General features: G+C 36.6%; 2 protein-coding genes across 3 annotated transcripts in view; both read left to right on the top strand.

The window, feature by feature from the left end:
• Window positions 1–17763, top strand: part of LOC109160095 (steroid 5-alpha-reductase DET2) — a 21387-nt gene continuing 3624 nt past the window's right edge. The window contains exons 1-2 of one of the 2 annotated variants that reach the window (XM_019308245.1): window positions 1–4; window positions 10521–10528. In XM_019308245.1, the coding sequence (XP_019163790.1) occupies window positions 10526–10528 (3 nt within the window). In that variant the 5' untranslated portion in view covers window positions 1–4; window positions 10521–10525. Of the gene's footprint in view, window positions 5–1251; window positions 1256–10517; window positions 10529–17763 lie in introns of those variants that run through there. The other variant, XM_019308244.1, reaches the window with a different exon arrangement.
• LOC109159905 (NAC domain-containing protein 55-like) lies at window positions 4303–5175 on the top strand. Its single transcript, XM_019308014.1, has one exon. It carries the CDS (start codon window positions 4303–4305, stop codon window positions 5173–5175), a length of 873 nt encoding a protein of 290 aa, XP_019163559.1.

Consider the following 17763-nt stretch of genomic DNA (forward strand, 5'->3'; position numbering starts at 1 on the left):
TCTGGTGAGATCCCGGAAGGTTTGAGTGATACGCTCGTCGCGCTAATTCCAAAAGTCCGGTCCCCCGACACGATTAAACAGTTTTGGCCTATCAGCCTTTGCAATGTAAGTTATAAAATCCTGACCAAGACAATTACTAACAGGTTAAAGTGTATCTTGCCTCAGGTTATAGGACCGCACCAAAGTTCCTTCGTCCCAGAAAGACAGATTACGGACAACGTGATTGTGTACCAGGAAGTTATGCACACCATGCGGGAGGCTCGTGGAAAGCAAAGATACATGGCCATTAAACTGGACCTGGAAAAAGCCTACGATAGGCTGTCGTGGGATTTCATCAAGGACACTATGGTACAGGCAGGTTTTAATGATAGTTGGGTTAAAATTATTATGTCTTGCGTTTCAACTTCCAGGTTAGCAATCATTTGGAATGGGGAAAGACTAGAATATTTCAGGCCCGAACGAGGTATTCGTCAGGGAGACGCCATGTCCCCAGCTATCTTCGTCTTGTGTATGGAACGGCTCAGTCATTTAATCCTGTCCGAGGTCACTAAAAGGAATTGTAAAGGAATCAAATTCGCTCCAGACGGGCCAATCTTGTCTCATTTATGCTTCGCTGATGATATGGTACTTTTCACAAAGGCATCGGTGGCTCAGGTGGATATTGTGCAAAGCTATTTGGATTCCTTTTGTAAGGGCTCTGGGCAGAAAATCAGTCTCAGTAAGTCACAGGTCCACTTTTCAAGAAACACGCCCCCAGAAGTGGCTACAGCGATTGCGGGCAAGTTGGGTATAGCTGCAACAACAGACTTGGGAAGGTACTTAGGAGTGCCATCCATCTATGGCCGGGTGACTTGCAATACTTATGCTAGCCTTTTGGAACGCATTGCGCATAGGTTGGAAGGGTGGAAGGCCAAAACTCTGTCGCTTGCCGGGAGAGTCACTTTAGCGAAATCTGTTCTGAACGCTATCCCGATTTACACCATGCAGACCGCAGCACTCCCGAAAGGAATTTGCGATGAAATTGAAAAAAGGACCAGACGCTTTATATGGGGTAGAAATGAGCTGACAGGGGGAAACAAAATGAGTCCAGTAAGTTGGGATTTGGTTACACCGGGAAGGGCGAATGGTGGCCTCGGTCTAAGGAAACTACATGAGATGAACATTGCGTGCATGACCAAACTCTGCTGGAGATTTAGGACGGAATCAAAGGCTCTATGGGCAACCACCCTAGCGACGAAATACAAATGCCAGGCTGGTGCTCGAATGGACATTTCTAGCAGACGGACTTCATCAAATGTATGGAGAGGTATGTGCAGTGCGAGTGAATGGCTGGAAAAGGGCATCATGCATACGGTACGTAATGGCGAGAGCACCCGCTTCTGGATGGATAAATGGCTCTATCCATACTCTTTGTACGAGAAACTTCTTCGACCGCTCAGTCTTCCCGAGTTGTACGCAAATGTTGACGAATATTGGGACAAGGCCAGAAGTTGGAAGTGGGAAAATTTGGAACAGAATTTGCCTCGGGAGGAATTAGAAAAACTTGCAGGCTTCGAATTGGTGAGGGAAGACGTGTGCAACGAATGGGGTTGGAGCCCGGATGCCCATGGAAGATTCTCGGTGAAATTTGCATATGGGTTGATAACCGGAGGTCATGCTAGCGATATAGAAAAGTTTTGGAAGCTAATTTGGAAGTTGCGGGTGCCGGTCAGAGTCTCTATGTTCCTCTGGCTAGTGCGACATGAGAGGATCTTTACGAATGCTAAGCGTGAAAGACGCCATCTGACTTCTAATGCATGTTGTTTTCGTTGTGCAGGGCAAAGGGAAGACCTAAATCATTTGTTTCGGAGATGTGTGGCAACCAGAAACATCTGGGAGGCGGCTTTGCATTGGAGAACAATCGAGAAGCTGCGTGGGTTGGACTGGGCAGCATGGCTCGAGACAAATCTACAGGGAGATGCTAAAAATGGCTTTTCGGAGGGTTGGCCTGAGCTTTTCACATGCAGGTTATGGTGGTTGTGGAGGTGGCGGAATGACGAGCTTTTCAACGGGAACCTTATGCCTCTTGACCAAAAGATTACCTGGCTCCGGAAGTATGACAATGAAGTGGTAGGGGCCTTCAAGAAAAAATGGAAACCTATGAACAAACCGCCCTTTGCCGTTACCACTTCGATGGCGTGGAAGAGACCGATGAGGGGCTGGCTGAAACTTAATGTTGATGGGTGCTGCAAACACAGTGGCTTAGCGAGCTGTGGTGGTGTGCTTCGAGATGAGGATGGCAGGTGGTGTCGGGGTTTCTCCTACAAAATTGGAAGGTGTTCTGTTGAAGCTGTTGAGGCATGGGGAGTTCTCCAGGGGCTACGAATGGCGAAAAATTTTGGCGCCACGAGGATAATTCTCGAATGCGGTTCTAAGAACGTAGTGGATTGTTTGCGCAAGAAAGGCGGTTGGAAGGACCAAAATCACAACATTGGCTGGCTGTGCATACAAGAAGCGGCTAGTTGTTTGGAAATACATTATGAGCATATTTACAGAGAGCAGAACAGGGTGGCTGACAAGATGGCATCGCAGGATGTAATGAACGAGAGAGGGCTTCGTCTTTTCTCATCACCTCCGCCAGAGTTAATGGAGTTGGTGGCTCTGGATCAGATCGGTGCTTCCTCTCTACGCAGAATTATTGAGTCATCAGGGCGTTTTGAGTAGGGCGCTTTGAGTAGTTGTTTTGGGTATCCCCCTCATCTCAGATCAAAAAAAAAAAAATCATTTTGAAATAAAACTATTAGCATAATCATGATGTGGCATCCTATAATGAAGTAGCAATATTTTTTGCGAATCTCCTTCATCTCAATATAGGTCTCACATAAATTTTCGTTGGAGTTGGAACTTTAAAGAGTTACGTTGTTGGGCGGTGAAAAATTGCCGAAGAGAATGAATAAAAATATATATAAGAGAAGAGAAAAAAAAACCAAAAAAAAAAAAATTAATTGAGAGGGTAAAGGATGTTATTTATTTAAATAATAAAGATAAAAAAAAAAAGTTAGGATGCTATTATCTTATTTTTGAAACGGTAGGTAGCATTTTAAAATAAATTCTTATTTTAAGCTACTAGCTTATTTTGAAAACAGTTAATTACCAAAATAGTCCCTTGACTATAGCGAAATTATCAATTTGGTGCTTGACTATTTTTTTTTTGACCAATTAAGTCCATCAACTTTAAATTTTTAACCAATTTGGTCCTCCATTTATTTTGCCATTAGGGATCCGTTAACTTGGGACCAAATTGGTAATTTCACTATAGTTAAGGGACCATTTCAATAATTAACTTTAGGCGTGGGCAATTCAATTCAGTTTTCCCGAACTGAACCGTACCAAACCAAACCGAACTAGTTCTGTTCAGTAATATAACGAACAATCAAACGATAATGGATTCTTGTATACCGAATGATTCGGTAAAAAAACCGAACATAACCAAATTATTCGGTAAAAAATCAAATCAAAACGAATACCGTTTGATTATTTAATAATAATAATAATAATAATAATAATAATAATAATAATAATAATAATAATAATAAGGTAATTATCTCTTATTATTATTATTATTATTATTATTATTATATTTAAAAAAAATTAAACGATATTCGATTATTGAGTATATTATCGAACTAATTCGATACGGATTGGTTCGGGAGAACCGAACCGAATTGCTCGCTCCTAAAGTAAATTACTGAAATGGTCCTTTGACTAAGCGAAATTACCAATTTGGTCCCAAGTTAACGGATCCTTAACGTCAAAACAAACGGAAGACCAAATTGGTTAAAAATTTTAAAGTTGAGTGACTTAATTGATCAAAAAATAGTCAATAACTAAATTTGTAATTTCGCTATAGTCAATGCACCATTTCAGTAATTAATTCTTTTGAAAAAATTACCAATAGCTTATAATAAATAATAAATTCCAAAATAAGCTCTGCTAAATAGAACCATAATATAATGTGTCATCATATTCAAATAAATTTAAAAATAAATAAAATTAATAAGTTAAAATAAAATATCATATTAAAATGATATATATGTAATTTTTTCTAACTATTTCTCATCTTATCATTAATATTTTTATTCATAATTAAAAATTTTAAACTTTTTTAGCCCGACTCAACCCTACCCGCCACCCAGCTACCCTATATATATATTGTTAATATATAATCAAACGTTTATTATTACACCTATATCGATATCACTCTCGATCTCGGTCACTTGCTCTCATTCTCTGTCCCATATTTACAAATAAAAATTTACGATCATGGCTCTTCGTTCTCTCCATGGTTTCATATTCAAGCCAACTGACAAGGAGTTGTTGCAATATTTGGAGGCTTTCGTCCTCGGAAAACCTCTCAAGCACACCTCCGATTTCTTCTCAGAAGAAGATCTTTACGGAGGGAAAGAGCCGTCTGAGATTTTCGGCTCTGACGGCCCTATGACTCGCTATTACTTCACTGAGCTGAAGAGAAAAAGCGAACGTGGCTCAAGATTTTTGCGCGGCGTCGGAGATCGCGGAACGTGGAAGGGCCAGGACGCAGGACAGCCTATCAGAGTCGGCAAGGAAACGAAAACAGTTATGGGATTCAAGAAAAGCTTGCGGTACGAAGCCAAAAAATCAAAAAGCAAGGGCGCCGCCGATGAACGTCGTGGGGAGGTTTGGCTCATGAAGGAATATTCACTGTCGGATGATTATCTCCGGGATAAAAACGTTGTCCTCAAGGATGTCGTACTGTGCCGGATAAAGAGAGTCTTTAGAAACACATCAAGAAGCCGTGAATCATCTACTCAGAATTTTAATGAAAATGATACTTCGTTAGAGATTTATAATTGGCCTGAAAATGATAACGTCATGGTATCTCTGCCACCCTTGGAAACTTCAACTTTGGCCGGAGAGGTTTCCAGTGGAGTTGATGCATATGGAGGAGTGAGCGCTATGGGCAGTGGAGTTGATGATGCGGCATATGGAGCGAGCTCTATGGTCAATTATCCATTACTTGATGAATTGGATGAATTAGATGAATTGTTGAGAAAAACACCACCCCATGATATTTTTGGAGATTTCAATTTGCTGACCTCAGAGGATAATGAAAAGATAGATCACCCAAAGCCAATACCTATTTCAAGGCCCATTTAATTAATTAAGATTACACAAAATCATAGCACATAATATGTAAAACTAATTAAGGGTCATTCCCACAAAGGGTGTTGTGTTTGAGTCCCTATAACAATTTTAGCAAGTTTGTTGAGGATTTCATATGCAGCGCGATACATCTTTTATACTTTAATGGATGGATTTGAGTATTCCCATTTCTTTTGTCGTAATTCCTTTCTAATGCTGAAACTTTGTTTAGTTCATTCCTTTAACCAACCTTTTAATATGTAAAGATATCCATGTTTCTGTTAAAGGATGAATGAAGTGTTCGCAAGCAATTGATTGAATGTAATTGTAGCGAAATACTGATTGCATTATCCAAGTCTAGTCGGCTTTCTGCTTACTATCTCTCTTTTGCATTTGCATTATTACAGTCTCCTGTAATGGCATTAGGTTATAAGGTTTCGTTGCTTTTACTGTCATAGGGAAGCATAGGGATTGGTGAAGCATATGACACAGACATTTGTTTTGCTAGCTAGTGCCCTTCAAATCTTTGGAGGGGAATGATGATCCAATTTCTGTGGCATTTGGAGGTCTATATTTTGGTTATGAGTCTGCAGTTGTATTCATATATGTTGATGATATAATGCATAGGGAGAGAGAATTGAAGTGGCTAATATTTGTCCTTCAAATTAAAGATAGAAATCAAATGTTAGGTTGTAGTACGTACTGGTTCCTGTCAATAATTTAATTTGTTTGTTTTAAGCTTTAGAGTTAAGAGTTCATATACACTTGACTATTTCTCAACCTTCATGTCAGATAGATAATCCCGTTTGGTAAATGACTATTAACTGATAGTTGTTAGCTGTTAGCTGATTGAGTTAATTAGAGGGTATAACTAGTTTATAACATTAGCTGATTGTAGAGAGGTGTTTGGAAAATTAGTTGTTAGCTTATTGTTTTTTGGTATAATTTATTTTCTCAAAAAGCTAATTGAAAAATGTACTTTGAGCAGCTTTTTGAAATTTAGTATTTTGACATTAGAAAAAACTAATTAACCAAACACTTTATATTAATTTTTTAACAGAGTCAAACAACTAATAGTAGTCAAATAAATTAAAATTAGCCTATAGATTGACTATTTTACCAAATAAGGCCATAGCACTTGAATTGCTCTATTTTTGTTAGACAAACAATACAAGCTGCTTTTAAATTCTTCTTCATACTATTATCAATGTACCTCTATAGTTTTATTTGCTTTATACAGATTACAGAGTAATTTATATCTTTCCCCTCCCCATGGCAATAACACAATTAATGTAGATGACCATTTTGTTAAGTAGGATAGAGGCCAAAAGCAATGCTGCATGGTTATTTAAAGAAGTTTGTATTCATAGTTATTTTCTTGTTTCAAACTTGACATTCGCCTTTTTTTTTTTTCCTACAAACATATACTCAATTCTCCGGCACCATATATGAATTTGATTGATAATTCTTAATGAGCAATAATTTATATGAATTTGTTTTTTTTTTTTTTTTGTTAAAATACAAATCTTATACGAAGTACATGTGAATTTGAACAAAAAATATTTATACACATATCATATACATGTATATTTTGAACAAGAAATACTCATATATATATATATATGCATGTGTTTTATTATTGATAATATTCAGCCTTTAAATACATACGTACCCATATTTAATACGGAGTATTATTATAAATTATTGCTATTTAGAAATTTAAATTTAAATGTTTAAATAAAAATGTTGTCCTCAAGGATGTCGTACTGTGTCGAATAAAGAGTCTTTAGAAATGCATCAAGAAGTCGTGTATTGTCTACTCAGAATTTTAATGAAACTAATACTCTGTTGGAGATTTACAATTGGCTGGAAAATAATAACGTGGTATCTCTGCCACCTTCGAAAACTTCAACTTTGGCCGGAGAGGTTTCCAATGGAGTTGATAATGCATATGGAGTAGTGAGCGCTATGGGCAATGATCCATTACTGGATGAATTGGACGAATTATTGAGGAAAACACCACCCCGTGATATTTTTTACAATTGCAATTTTTGGTCAGACATCCTGACCTGAGAGCATACTGAAATGATAAATCACCCTGGACCAGTGCCTATTTTAAGGCCTATATTTTATTTTTTTTTGAAAATAATCAGTGGTGCATTCATTAGAAATAAGCTGCAATAGAGTTAGGTGGGTGTAGATCCTAGTACATAGCAGTAAAATGCGGGAAAGCTGTAGAAGTTAAAGTATGTGCTAAAAAATTATTCGATCTAGGAATAAAACTGATTGAAAATCCAAAGAGGATGCTAATGCTCTGCAACTATCAAGAGCATAGCCAATGTACGATCGAACTGTAGATGGTGGAGATGTAAGATAACACTGAAGTGTCTGGCAATCTGTATATAGCTTTACGAACCGCTCGCCCCGATCTCTTAACCACGATAGTACTTCCTTGCATGCAAATGCCTCGGCCATGAGTGGTGAGAAACAAACTGGGATTGGAGTACTGAAGGCTGAGACATACCCTCCATTTGAGTCCAAAAGGATAGCTCCCGTCGTTGCCTTGCCTGTCGTATGGTGGAAACCGGCATCGACATGGCATAGTCTCGGCTATGATCCAGTGTTCGGCGCGGCAGCTGTGGCCCGGTGTTGGTATAGTGGGCGTACGTCGGCTGGTGCATGAGGAGCTGTTGGCAACAAGGCAGTCTCGGGGTGCGCTACTGCTGGGTGAACAGTGGCAATCTGGTGTGTATTGCGCCAGGCCTGCACAGTCGCGGTGGCTGCCGCAAGTAGCCTCTTCGGCTGTGGGAGACATGCGTCCTAGACCGCTCCGTTTCGTGCCCTCCAAATAGGATTGCTGTTGCGTAGATAATTTCATCAGAGTCTAGAACATTCAAAAGCTCACTAAACGAAATATGAAAAACATTTGTTGCAATATTTGGGATTGGAAGGTTGGATCTATCCCATATGGCTTTTGCAAAATCACACAATACCAAGGCATGCATAGTGTCCTCATAGATCATACCGCACATGGCACACATCGGATCTACCTCCACCCCTCTTTATAAGCAAATTCCTTGTAGTGGAAGGATATCGCTAATAGCTCTCCATAGAAAAGTTTTCCATTTGGGGATTTTGAGCCTCCATAACGATAACCATTTATTAAAGGCCCATCATTATCCTCATAATTACCAACAATCATTTTATAGCCATTTTTGACTGAATAAATTCCTTTAGGATCTCCATGTCAATACCAAGTGTCCTCATAATTCGGGGAAACTGATATTTTCATAATATGTGCCACATCAGTTGGTTGAAACAAATCAGTTAAAGATAGAGTGATCCCATGAACGAGTATCCTGGTCAATCAAACTCACTACAAATTAAGCCCTTAGCCGCCATAATACTCCTCCAACAGAAACTGAGGTTGTTTCGTAAACATGCATCAAAAAATGTCCCCTTAGGATAGTATCTGGCCTTATACGGGCCACCAATGATTCAGGTTTAGTAAGCATCCGCCCTGCGTGTTTACCCAACATAGCTAGGTTAAAGGCATGAAGCTCTTCGAACCCCAATCCACCATGTTTCTTCGGGATACATAACCTATCCCATGCTTTCCAGTGTATCCCCTATTAAACATTCCCCACTGTAATACAATAACATATATTATCAAAGAAACTTGTAGTGTAATTAAAACAATGCTTCAACATTACTATAATTAAAGAAGGGTAAATGATGTCATTTTTGTAAATTAATTAGCTGATTATGTTTAAAAGTGTTTCGTAAAATTAGCTTTTTGATATGCTGATAAATGTAAAAAGACTAAAAAGAACATCTTCATAAAATTTAAATAGTTTTAAATTTAAGTTGGTTTGTTTACATATTAAAATTTAAAATTTTGAAATGAAGCTACTAGTTTATTTTTGAAACATTACCAGACAGATTTGAAACATAACCAAACAGAGCTTATAGCTTGTTAGCAGCTTAAAATAAGCTAAAAGCTCTAAAATAGACTCTATCAAACAGAGTCATGCATGAAACAATGTTTAAAAATAAGCTAATATTTTAAACTTTCCAAATTTTACCAAACAGAGCTATAACTTATTTAATTTGTAGTTAAAATAAACTATAAGCTCAAAAAAAAAAAAAAAAAAAAAAAAAAAAAAAAAAAAAAAAAAAAAAAAAACTAATCTAATAGTACTTCGTATATTTATGAATTATAAAAAAATTAAAACATGTATATACACATGTAATTTGGTTAATCGATACTTTCAAACCAAATCAACCATTAACCGAAATTCTCATAAATCTTTAATCATTAACTAAAGAAATATTTCAGTTAAAAAAGGTAACTGAATTTTGTCGGTTCGAACGGTTAATCGAGTTTTTTCTGAATTATGCACACTCCTATTTATTTTTATGAACTGTCTAATCTATGGTTTTGTTTAACCGAATTTTGTCGGTTCGATCGGTTAATCGAGTTTTTTCTGAATTATGCACACTCCTATTTATTTTTATGAACTGTCTAATCTATGGCTATGTTTAGCAAGCCTAGCTGAAAATTAGTTGAAGGTTGAAAAGCTATAAGCTAGAAGTTGAAAACTGAAAAGTTGTTAAACTAGCTCATAAATGTAAAAATACTAAAAACGACAACTAAACACATCCACTAAGGCTCAAACCTATCACCTCCTACTTAGGAAAGCAACCAAATACCATTGGACCACAAGGTCCTTAGTGTTAGAATTGGAACCTTAAGGAGTTGTGGGTGGAGGGTTGCAGAAAAGAATGAATAAAAATATAAGAGAAGAGAAATAGGTGAAAACAATTTTAATTGAGAGTGTAAATGATGTCATCTATTTAAAAATAAGGATAAAGACAAAAAAAAAAAAAAAAAAAAAGTTAGGAAGTTATTATGGCTCTGTTTGGCAAACCTAGCTGAAAAGGTATAAGCTAGGAGCTGAAAGCTGAAAAGCTATAAGCTCGGAGCTGAAAACTGAAGAGTTGTTAAGCTAGCTGTTATGATTGAAAGTGTTTGGTAAAATTAACTTTTTGATAAGCTGATAAATGTAAAATGACTAAAACTGACATCTTCATAAAATTTAAATTAGTTTGTTTACATATTAAAATTTAACATTTTGTCTTTAAAAAATTAACATTTTGAAATAAAACTATTAGCATAATCATGATCTAGCATCTCATAATAATAATAATAATAATAATAATAATAATAATAATAATAATAATAATAATAATAATAATAATAATAATAATAATAATAATAATAATAATAATAATAATAATAATAATAATAATAATAATAATAATAATATTTGCGGTGAAAGTTGCGGATAAAGGAGAAGAAAAAATGGTTTTAATTGGGAAGGGTAAATTATGTCATTTCTATAAAATAATAAGGATAAAGATGGAAAAAAAGTTAGGAAGCTATCCTAGGAGCTTATTTTGAAACGCTACCTGAGATAGCGTAATAAGCTCTTATTTTAAGCTAGGAGCTTATTTTGGAAACATTACCAAACAGAGCTTATAGCTTATTAATAGCTTAAAATAAGTTATAAGCTCCTAAATAAGCTTTGCCAAACAGAGCCTAATCAACCACGTTTCTGTTATACCTTTTCAGCTAGGTTTGCCAAACAGAGCCTATCTCATTTTTGAAACGGTAGTTAGCGTTTCAAAATAAACTCTTATTTTGAGCTACTAGCTTATTTTGGAAATATTACAATATCTTATAACGTATTAGTAGCTTAAAATAAGCAATAAACTCCAAAATAAGCTCTATTAAACAGAACCATAATGTAATGTGTCATCATATTTAAATTAATTTAAAAATAAATAAAATTAATCAAGTTAAATTAAAAATATCATATTAATAGAAATATATATGTAATTTTTTCTAACTATTTCCCATCATATCCATAATATGTTTATCCCTAATTAAAATTTTTTGAACTTTTTTCACCCTGACTCAACCCTACCCGCCACCCGGCTACCCTATATATATTGTTCTTATATAATTCAAGCGTTCATTATTACACATTACACCTGATATCGATATCACTCGCTCACTTGCTCTCATTCTCAGTCCCATATTTACGAATAAAAATTTACGATCATGGCTCTTCGTTCTCTCCATGGTTTCATATTCAAGCCAACTGACAAGGAGTTGTTGCAATATTTGGAGGCTTTCGTCCTCGGAAAACCTCTGAAGCACACCTTCGATTTCTTCGCACAGGAAGATCTTTACGGAGGGAAAGAGCCGTCTGAAATTTTCGGCTCCGGCGGCCTTATGACCCGCTATTACTTCACTGAGCTGAAGAGAAAAAGCGAACGTGGCTCAAGATTTTTGCGCGGCGTCGGAGATCGCGGGACGTGGAAGGGCCAGGACGCAGGACAGCCTATCAGAGTCGGCAAGGAAACCAAAACAGTTATGGGATTCAAGAAAAGCTTGCGGTACGAAGCCAAAAAATCAAAAAGCAAGGGCGGCGCCGATGAACGTCGTGGGGAGGTTTGGCTCATGAAGGAATATTCACTGTCGGATGATTATCTCCGGGATAAAAACGTTGTCCTCAAGGATGTCGTACTCTGCCGGATAAAGAGAGTCCTTAGAAACACATCAAGAAGTCGGGAATTGTCTACTAAGAATTTTAATGAAAATGATACTCCGTTGGAGATTTACAATTGGCCGGAAAATGATGACGTCATGGTATCTCTGCCACCTTCGGAAACTTCAAATTTGGCCAGAGAGGTTTCCAGTGGAGTTGATGATGCATATAGAGAAGTGAGCGCAATGGGCAGTGGAGTTGATGATGCATATGGAGGAGTGATGGATGTGGGCAATGATCCATTACTTGATGAATTGGATGAATTGTTGAGAAAAACACCACCCCATGGTATTTCTGACGATTACAATTTTTGGTCTGATATCCTGGCCCCAGAAAATAATGAAAGGATAAATCACCCAGGGCCAGTGCCTATTTGAAGGCTATTTAATTAATTAAGATTACACAAAATTGTATAGTAGCCTAGTGTGTAAATGTAAGGATTGATCATTCCACAAAGGGTGTTGTATTTGAGTCCCTATAACAGCTTTAGCAAATTTGTTGAGGATTTCATATGCAACTTATTGCAACCTGCCGGCTCGATGATCGGTTTATATTTTAATGGATGGATTTGTCTTTTCCATTTCTTTTGTGTTGCTTTCTAATGCTCAAACTTTCTTTAGTTCATTCTAAAGATAGAAATCAAATGTTAGGTTGTAGTACGTACTGCTTCTTGTCAATTTAATTTACGTACTGCTTCTTTAGTTCATACTAAAGATAGAAATCAAATGTGGGTTTGAACCTCAGACAAATATTGTATTGTAACAGTAGTACTCAAAAAAAAAAAAAAATCTGCAACTATGGAAGACATAGAGCAGATCTACTGCCAAGGAAAGCATATACAGAGTAATTTATATGTTTTCCCTCTCCATGGCAATAACACAATTGTGGATGACCATTTGCTTAAATTTTTCTGTTGCTTTCAATTCTCGTTGTTTAGATCTTTCGTATGTAGATTTGGTTGTAAAGCAATGGCAGCTGATTGCTAGGGACATGGGGAACGTTAGTGTTCACCATGTCAAAATTAAAGGTCAGCGAATCACGTGGCTCATGTGCTTGCACGGACTACGAATTCTGCATCTGGTCGTGGGATATCTCCTCGCCCGCTTGTATTTCTGCGTTGTTGATCTAATGCTATGAGTCTGTTTTTGGTTTCACAAAAAAAAAAAAAAAAAAAAAAAAAAAAAAAAAAAAAAAAAAGCTAGAGGCCAAAAGCAATGCTGCATGCATGGTTATTTAAAGAAGTTTGTATTCATGGTTATTTTCTTGTTTCAAACTTGATATTCGTTTTTTTTTTCCTACAAACGTGTATTCAATTCTCCGGCACCATATGAATTTGATTGGTAATTCTTAATGAGCAATTTATTTGAATTTGTTTCTTTTTTTTTAATTTATAATAATGAGCAATTTATATAAAAATCTTATACATGTGAATTTTGAACAAAAAATATTTATACACAAATCTATATTTTGAACAAGAAATATTCATATGCATGCATGTGTTTTATTATTGATAATATTCAGCCTTTAAATACATACGTAACCATATTTAATATTATTATAAATTATTGCTATTTAGAAATTTAAAAATGTTTTCATATTTGATTTTTATGTGATTTAACAATTTAATTCTGAGGTTCCCTCAAATAGGATGTCACATCTTCGATCTCCCACGGGAGCAGGTGATGACTCTTTGTACTCCAAATAATTGAAAAAGTATGTAATTATGTATTGATAGATATTACATTATAACAGGGGCCATGCTAATCTTCTCTGTATCGTTCCAATTGTATCGTTCTAATCGCATAAGAACTTTCTTGTGGCTGGTCTGAAAGGATTATGTGTAATAGCATCAGACTCTGAATGCGACAAATGTGCAGTTTGTACCCAAAGAACAGAAGATATATAGATCTTGCCCAGCTGCGGAGGAAGTCTGGAAGGCTTTGTTTCCGGCTGGCCATGCTACAAAGATGAGGCTTCCCTTTGTAAAATGGTTTGAAGAAGGAATTTCGGCTAAATGCAGTAGTGGTAGGAATTTCGGCTAATAAATGCAATTTTCCCTCAAATCTAATTCCTTTAATTATAATTTATATTTATATTACTAAATTATAATATTATGTGAAATACAATTAACAATCAATCAATTTCATTAAGAAAAGTTTTAAGAACTAAAGACCTTATCGTCCAATGGTATTTGGTTGCTCTCTTAAGTGAAAAGTGAAAAGTTCAAGCATAATTGGAGGCAATTAGTAGTTTAGATATCCTTTTTCCTTTGTGAAAAAAAAAAAAAATTTAGGGAAAATCACACTTTTGGTCCCTCAATTGTTCCCAGATATGCAATGTAGTCTCTCATTGTCAATTTTGCTAAATTGGTCCTCAAATGTTTCAATTATATTGTAGCCAATATAGCCCTCCGGTCAAATTTGACTCAAATTAGAGTTAATACTATGGACATTTTGGTAATTTCGCAATACCCTTAGTTACCAAAATTCATTTTACATGTATAGCCCTACCTTTCACACCTAATTTTCTGAACCTAATCCGTCTTTGCACCAATGCCACCAAAAAACTAGCGCCAAAACCGGACGTCGTCGGGAGCCCAGCCTCGTCGCTGCCATCTTCTCCAAATCGCGATGCCATCGTCGATCTCTCATTGCAGCGCCCAAGCTCCTCACTGTGGATTCAACAACGTCATAAAAAAGAGAAACCAGCGCGACCGGAGAGGAAAAACGTCCATGGAAAACTAGCAAGAAGGAAAAAACGACACTATTATTATCATTCATTATACCCACTTTACACAAAAAAAAAAAAAAAAAAAAAAAAAAGTCTTTCAACTGGGTTTTCTGGAATCAAGGATGCGGGGGTGAAAGGTCGTCGCATGGTGTTCTATGTATTCCAGCGATTCTCAAGTCCATTTTCGGCGTTCGCATTCTATGTTTATCACTTCCGGTGATGATTTTTTGGCAAGAGGCGTGTCTGGGTCTGCGGCTAATCTCTTCCTACCCGTCTCTCTAATTTTACTACTGGCTTCCCCTACTTCAATTCATTAATTCCATAACGTAAATTGATATTTACCTCTGTCTGTGCCTCTTTTGTAAATTAATATGTTTTCTGTGACAGATCACACTTGATTTTGAACATTTTCGCTATTCTCATTCCCAGTGTTGTTGGAGCCATCTAGACTTCCTCTACTGCCTTTGCACCATCAGATTCATTTCTGGAACATTTTCAGAATTTGTAGATTCCGACGGCCGACCGGCTGCCGGACCGCCGTCAGTCGCCGGCGACCACGGCGGCGCTACCATCACCATGGATTCAGGTGTGAGTGACAAATCTCAAAAGCCAATGCGGGAGGAAGAATGAAATTTGTGGTAAAATTTAGTGTTGTGAAATTACCAAATTGTTCATGGTTTTAACACTAGTTAGTGACAAATCTGATCGGAGGGCTACATTGGCTACAATTGTAACATTTGAGGGATCAATTTTTAGCAAAATTGACAATGAGGGACTACATTGCATATTTGGAAACAATTGAGGGACCAAACGTGCGATTTTCCCAAATTTTTATTTATAAATGTGTCTAAATATGTATACATAACTATAAGTTATATTAAGTATTTAATCTAGCTATGTTGGGGAAACAGGCATGGCGAATGCTCACTAAGCCTGATTCCTTAGTAGCTCGTGTTTACAAAAGCCGATATTTTCCCAGGGATACTTTCTTTGATGCGCAGGTAGGAAATAATCCCAGTTTTTGTTGGCGGAGTATAATGGCATCAAAGAGCATAATTTGTAGTGGGGTCAGACGAAGAATTGGGAATGGGGAAACTACATCTATATGGACCCATCCATGGTTACTGGATGACCAGGACCCTATGATACAAACAGAGATGCCTATACAGTTACGAGAGGCCAGAGTAGTGGGGCTAATAGATCAACAAACTGGTACATGGGATAATGAAATTTTATCAGATTTATTTCAACCTACGGATGTCGAGAGAATTATGAGAGTACCTGTATCCCGGGATTATAATGATGCATGGTATTGGTACGGGGACCCGAGAGGATTATATTCTGTGAAAAGCGGGTACAGACGATTGGTGGGAGATTATGAGAATAATCAAGACCCCTTTACTAATTGGTTAGCTTTATGGAGACTAAAAATTCCACCAAAGTGGAAAATGTTCCTCTGGAGAGCTATTTGTGATATTTTGCCTACAACTACGAACTTGCTTTTAAAGAGGGTGGAGGTGAACCCATATTGTGCTATGTGTGGAATATCACATGAGAATACAATGCATGCATTAGTCTTGTATGATTTTGCAAGAAACATTTGGGATCAATCCAACCTTACAATCCCCAATATTGTCACGGATATTTTTCATGTTTGGTTTGGGGAACTTCTAAATATTTTAGATTCTGATGGAATGTTATATGCAGCATCAATTCTATACAATATTTGGAAAGCTTGAAATTGTGCAGTTTGGGAGGCATTTTTACCACGCCCGGGGTCCCTACTCAGAGCCGCAGCGGCAGCCAAGACCGCATGGACTCAGTCCCGCCCAGCCGTGGCTGCCACTGCCACTGCTACGCTACCGACAGAAAACCGCCACGCTGCCCAGGCGAGTCCCACCGCCGGCCGCGGTGCTGCCGACGCCGCCGGATCCTCTGTGCCGCCAGTGAGAAGATGCAGGGTCGATGCAGGATATCTACACGAGACAGGGAATGCAACTGTAGGGGCCGTTTTATTAGATGGAGATGGAGCCTATATCTCGGCACTAACCGCGCCGCTACCGGCCTGTACGTCACCACTTATGGCTGAGGCTTTGGCATGTAAGGAAGTTTTATCATGGCTAAAGGATCGAGGTGAACAGAATATTGAGATCTACACGGATTGTTTGACACTACAACGCTACCTTACATCATCAACCACTGCGTTTCGCTCTTACGTTGGCTATGCCATTGATAGCTGCAGGCAAATTGCCGTTTATTTTCACTCATGTTCTTTTAATTATATTTCTAGATCGGACAATTATTTAGCTCATGCTTTAGCCACTACGGCTTATCAGCAACCTGATACTATGTACTGGGATACTCACCCACCAGACATTATTTCAGCATTTTTCTAATGAAGCACCGCAGAAAATTTTCAAAAAAAAAAAAAGTATTAACCCACCATACAAAATTTGAATTTAAAATTTTTTAATTTCTAAATTTAATTTTCTTAATTAGGGATTTTATACCGGTGTAAATACATTCTTAATCAAGCGTAAGGGAAGTCCATCTATATTATTATTGCATATTTGAACACATTCTCATTCTTTCTAATTTTTTTTATTTAAATTTATAATAACATAATATTTATCTGCTTAGTTAACTTAGTTTTTTGTAATAGTTAGAGCTGTCAAAACGAGCCCAATCCGTCGAGTTTTGACGGACAAAACCGGAAATTTTTCGACCGGCCCTAACCCGTGGTGAAAAGTGGGTTAACCCACTTTCCACCACCCCACCCCAAATTTATTTAAATATATTTTGTATTATTGAAGTTTGAATATATGTTTAAAATTAATGTTAACTATAAGAATCAAACCTATAACCTCTTAATTTTCTTAATTAAGATTATAGAAACCACCGGTGCTAATGACATATTGTAATCATTTTTGTATTCTTATTGATTTATATAATCATATATATATATATATATATATATATATATATATATATATATATATATATATATATATATATATATATATATATATAATTTATTTATATATTTATTACAAGTATTAATTAATATGATTAATTATAACTTTATATCAATATATTAATTAATATATTTATATAGTTAATGGGAGGTTGTGAGTTCGAGCCTCAGTGGATGCGTTTTTAGCTCTTTGTGCTTCAGTAGGTTGAGAAAGTAGCTAATAAACAGATACAACATTGTAATAAAGTAGTAACATTTAAAAAAATATAGTTAATATAAAAT

Source organism: Ipomoea nil, unplaced genomic scaffold (assembly GCF_001879475.1).
Source record: "Ipomoea nil cultivar Tokyo-kokei standard unplaced genomic scaffold, Asagao_1.1 scaffold2845, whole genome shotgun sequence".
NCBI lineage: Eukaryota > Viridiplantae > Streptophyta > Magnoliopsida > Solanales > Convolvulaceae > Ipomoea > Ipomoea nil.

What these genes read in the sequence shown, in the direction of transcription:
- LOC109159905 (XM_019308014.1), top strand. Translation starts at nt 4,303, where the DNA reads ATGGCTCTTCGTTCTCTCCATGGTTTCATATTCAAGCCAACTGACAAG.